A 4,616-nucleotide genomic window follows, 5' to 3' on the forward strand; every position below is an offset into this window, starting at 1 on the left:
AAAGGCCCTTATGATATAGTTGACATGGGTAAGTTGCTGTGGATAAACGCGTCAGCTTAATGAATGAAGGCAAATGCAAATTTGTGTCTGACTTGGCGTGTGTGTAAGGGATGTACACATTGTTTAAGTTTAAGGCCCTTATGATATAGTTGACATGTGTAAGTTGCTGTGGATAAAAGTGTCAGCTTAATGAATGAAGGCAAATGCAAATGTGTTTCTGACTTGGCGTGTGTGTACTGTAAGGGATGTACACATTGTTTAAGTGAATGCCCTCGTCTGTTCTCCAGCACTGCCCTCTGCCCAAGCGCTGCGCTACGAGCTGCACCGGCTGCGTCTGGCTCATCAACGCCACGTCTCCACTCAAACCAGCGCAGCAGGAGCGGAGCCGGAGCGGATCTGGAGCGGAGCAGGAGCGGAGGTGGGATTTGCCTTGACAGCAGCGCTCACTTGTTAGCCACGTCTACATCCACAGCCCGGGAGAATGAGAGGATTAAGCTGGGAGAGTCTTAGTCTGTCTCTGGGCATCAACCCTGACATGAGACGTATCCCACAACAGTCAAAGAGGACCATTGGCCGTTTGTTGGTTGAACGATAGCATGTTACAGCATTAGCTAATAGCTATGTACAGTATACACACTGTCAAAAGTGTAATGCTCAGCTCAGGTGTGGACCATAGTGATACACAGTGTTGATGCTCTGTGAGCAATCCATGTTCCCTCACTAGCCAGCAGAACATCTGCCCTGGAAACACATGACTGCCTTTAGCCAAAGATCCTCTCTGATTTAACCATGTCTATAAGATGCTGAGGTAAACACTGTGATTAGGAGTGAGGTAAACTGGATACAATGTGCCTGTGTGAATGTTATTGGGTCATTTTCACCTTACGAAACGTACGAATACGAGTTATGTAAACAGTCAAAACAATTGTTTTTCATTCAGCCTTGTGTACACATCTCCAGAGACAGATGTACAGTATGTAAATGCTCAGAGGGTGTTTTCGTTTAACCCTCTAAAACTGATCATTCCAGTCCTTGATTATGATTGGCTGAATCCTGTTCAATGGCCAATACAAAGATACACGTTAGCCACATTTTGTTCTATAGAAATGCGCTAACACAATTTACGCAAAGTTAGAGTAGCTGTGTCTCGACGTTGCATGGCAACCATTCAGCTTATTGCTTACCATAATTTCCCAACTAGCCGCGGCTCATACATTGATTTTGCTAAATTTCTTCAGCTATGAGGTTGATACAGGGGGGCAGTTAACATGGTATTAATAAGGTTTTGTTTTTTTTAACTTGCATAAAGCACTGTCCTGCGGCTTATCCAAAATGCTGCTTATTTACGGAAAATGACTGTAATTGCGTACGGTACGCACCTCCAGAGACTGCACGTAGCCCTCCTGTGGGTTATTTACGGGAAATGACTGTAATTGCGTACGCACCTCCGGAGACTGCACGTAGCCCTCCTGTGGGTTATTTACGGGAAATGACTGTAATTGCGTACGCACCTCTAGAGACTGCACGTAGCCCTCCTGTGGGTTATTTACGGGAAATTACTGTAATTGCGTACGCACCTCCAGAGACTGCACATAGCCCTCCTGCGGGTTATTTACGGGAAATGACTGTGATTGCGTACGCACCTCCAGAGACTGCACGTAGCCCTCCTGCGGGTCGCAGAGGCGGGAGGAGATGCGGTGGTTGTTCCACATGCAGTTGGCGTTGCTGTCCCTCCAGAGGGGGAACACCTGGCGGATCACCGTCATGCGGCCCAGAGAGCTGTGGCTCAGCTCCAGGATCTCCGCATCGCTGATCTCCTGCACACACACACAGAGGACACAGTGGACGCCATCAGAAGATGGTTATCACACAACACACACACACACACAAAAACATTCACACATACTATACATACACACACACAAAACACACACATACACACACATACTGTACATACCTGTACACACACACACACACACACACACACACACACACACAAACACATATTGTACATACACATACACACACACACACACACACATGCACACACACAGTACTGCTCTGTTGTCATGCTGGACTGGAATCATGGCTAAAATGTATGAAATGGATGACAGCAACACAGCTACAGTGTACCAAAAATACAATGTTTTCATTAGATAGTGAAGAAACAACAGAACTAAACTAGAAAATGTAATTCCATGGAAGGAATTACCATTGCATGTAAATGCAAAAAGGTTGCTGACTGTGTAAAACATTGTATTAGGCCTAGTTAAAAAGACAACTAGGCTACACAGAAGAATAGATAAATAACTATAACCCAATTACAATTCCACTGAAAAGTCACATTTAAAAAGTGATATATGAAAATGCATCAAAATTGTGGATATAGGTTATTATGGAAAATAACTTCATTTATTAGAATTTAAAAGACTGACATGAAGTTGCCAACTTCAAACGAGTTGCAAGAGCTGACACTTTAGTAGCCTACATTGAAACGACTGGTAGGACAGCTATAGCCTTCATATCTACACTAATGCAGGTTAAAAGTAGGCCTAGGCCATAGGCTATAGACTTAGACACCATTGGAATACAGAATAGGAATTGGAATACCCACAATCTCAAACAACGCCAATCAACGATGATGCAGCAACAGGTAGGATATCTAGCAAATGTAACGTTAGCTTACAGTAGGATATTTTATGTAGGCTATATTACAGGATGACGAGCTAGTATGTTCTTCGAAGTGTCTCCAGGTGTGTGACTGTCCTAATAGGAATGCACAATGAGCTGTTAACAAAGGTTTTTAATTTGTGAATGATACCGAAAGCTTTAAATGATTGCCTGGCTGGCAAGTCCCTATAGCTGAAACGACTCGCAGCTAGCTTGCTAACAAACAAACGTGAACATGATATAGCAATGCAGTTTGTGCTGGAAACGACTGTGAGTAGGCTTGAACCTAAATGTCTATCAGGTTGGACTTCACTTAAAACGCTGGGTGAAGATCGGTGTCGTATAGGCTGCTCTGTGAGATGGCTAAAAGCCCTTGTGTAAGCCCTGTTGGCCTTGCAGCCTATCCGACGTTACACCTAGCCTGGAGCAAGTTTGGTTGTCGTTAGCTAAATAGTGTTAATTTACGTTGACGTTAGGTTAGATTGTCTTCAGCTGTTGATAACGTTACAGAGAGCAAACCGGTTACTGTAATGATATAAACAAATGTAAGGAGTAGCAGCTAGCCTAACAGGAGACAAGACGACAACGTCCTGTGTTACAGTACAGCTTAATGAGTAGACATAACATTCAGGTTCAGCCTGGTTTAGCGCAGTGGTGGATCCTTGATTACGGACAGCTGAGCACTGACGTAACAGAGGCTTCGTTGCCGCCAAAGCTTCTCAATGTTAACTCTATGAGAGTTTTTAATTCTTTTATCGTAAATATCTTAAAAAGTATTAAGTTCACAAATGTGAAAAATACAATCGTCAAATCTCCATTACAAGACCTTTGTATGAGTGTTTGATTGATGTCAAACGGTTAAGTGGTTTTAGCGTTATAAACCGTGGATTTTGGTCGGAAGAAGAATAATAACATTAAGAAGAATAGGGATAACAGTACATTGCATTCACATGCAATGTAACAAGACTGATACACCATCTAGATAGCTCTGGAGAGAGAGAGAGAGAGAGAGAGAGAGAGAGAGAGAGAGAGAGAGAGAGAGAGAGAGAGAGAGAGAGAGAGAGAGAGAGAGAGGGGGGGCTTTATTGAGATCATGGAGATTGGAGCTATTTCAGTTCATCGAAGACCCAAAAGTCAATATGTTCCATGTTTTCCAAAAAACTTTCAAAAGCTTTGAGTTGAGTTCCCCACACACACATTTCACAGCTCGATCACGTCTCGCAGGACTGAGAAAATCTATTTCATATGTTTATTTTATTTTATTTTCATTTGAATCCTCCTGCACCACTCATGTTGAAAGAATGTAGTTCATTTTGATTTTATTGTGCTATGTGTGTATTCAACTTCAAAACACAAAACACACTTTGTACATAAGTGCACAAAACACACACACTTTGTACACAAGGACACAAAATCAGCCAATTAAATCTCTCAATGCTCTCCAATTGAACCCCAAGGAGCAGTGAAGTTCGTGTCTCATATTTCAGCTCGTTCTGTAATGACAATGTGTTCTTGCACTCCCCTCGTTTCCTCGTTCCCTCGTTCCCGTCCTAATGGGCCAAGTTGCGTTCACGTTCGCAGCCACTAAAGAACACTAATGAAATTGGTAATGACACACTCATTTGAAACGGCTCTATTGCTAATAGGAGCCTTCAAAGTTTATGAACTTGAAATCTGCCCTCTTTTAGCGACTGCATCTGCGCTCTCTCTGCGTTCTGAGTGGATTGAGATGAATGGTCCGGCAAAAGCTAATGTCTTTCTGACGTGACAGACTGCGGCCAGCCCAGACTCGGTCTAGACACAGCACGGGGTCACTCCAGTCGGCTGCTGTGAGAGTTGCTCACCTCTGATGGACTTTCCCCAGACTGCTGTAACGCTACGTCTACACCTGTCGCTCTGGACAAAGGCGTCTGCTAAATAACTATAACCATAACTATAGCCATAAC

General features: G+C 43.3%; 1 protein-coding gene across 1 annotated transcript in view; it reads right to left on the reverse strand.

Annotated features, from left to right (window-relative positions):
* grid1b (glutamate receptor, ionotropic, delta 1b) overlaps positions 1-4,616 on the reverse strand; it is a 434,612-nt gene that overhangs the window by 68,810 nt on the left and 361,186 nt on the right. The window contains exon 6 of the mRNA XM_062532571.1: positions 1,644-1,817. Coding sequence (XP_062388555.1) covers positions 1,644-1,817 — 174 coding nt within the window. The remainder of the gene's footprint in view (positions 1-1,643; positions 1,818-4,616) is intronic.

Source organism: Sardina pilchardus, chromosome 3, assembly GCF_963854185.1.
Source record: "Sardina pilchardus chromosome 3, fSarPil1.1, whole genome shotgun sequence".
NCBI classification, from domain to species: Eukaryota; Metazoa; Chordata; class Actinopteri; order Clupeiformes; family Clupeidae; genus Sardina; species Sardina pilchardus.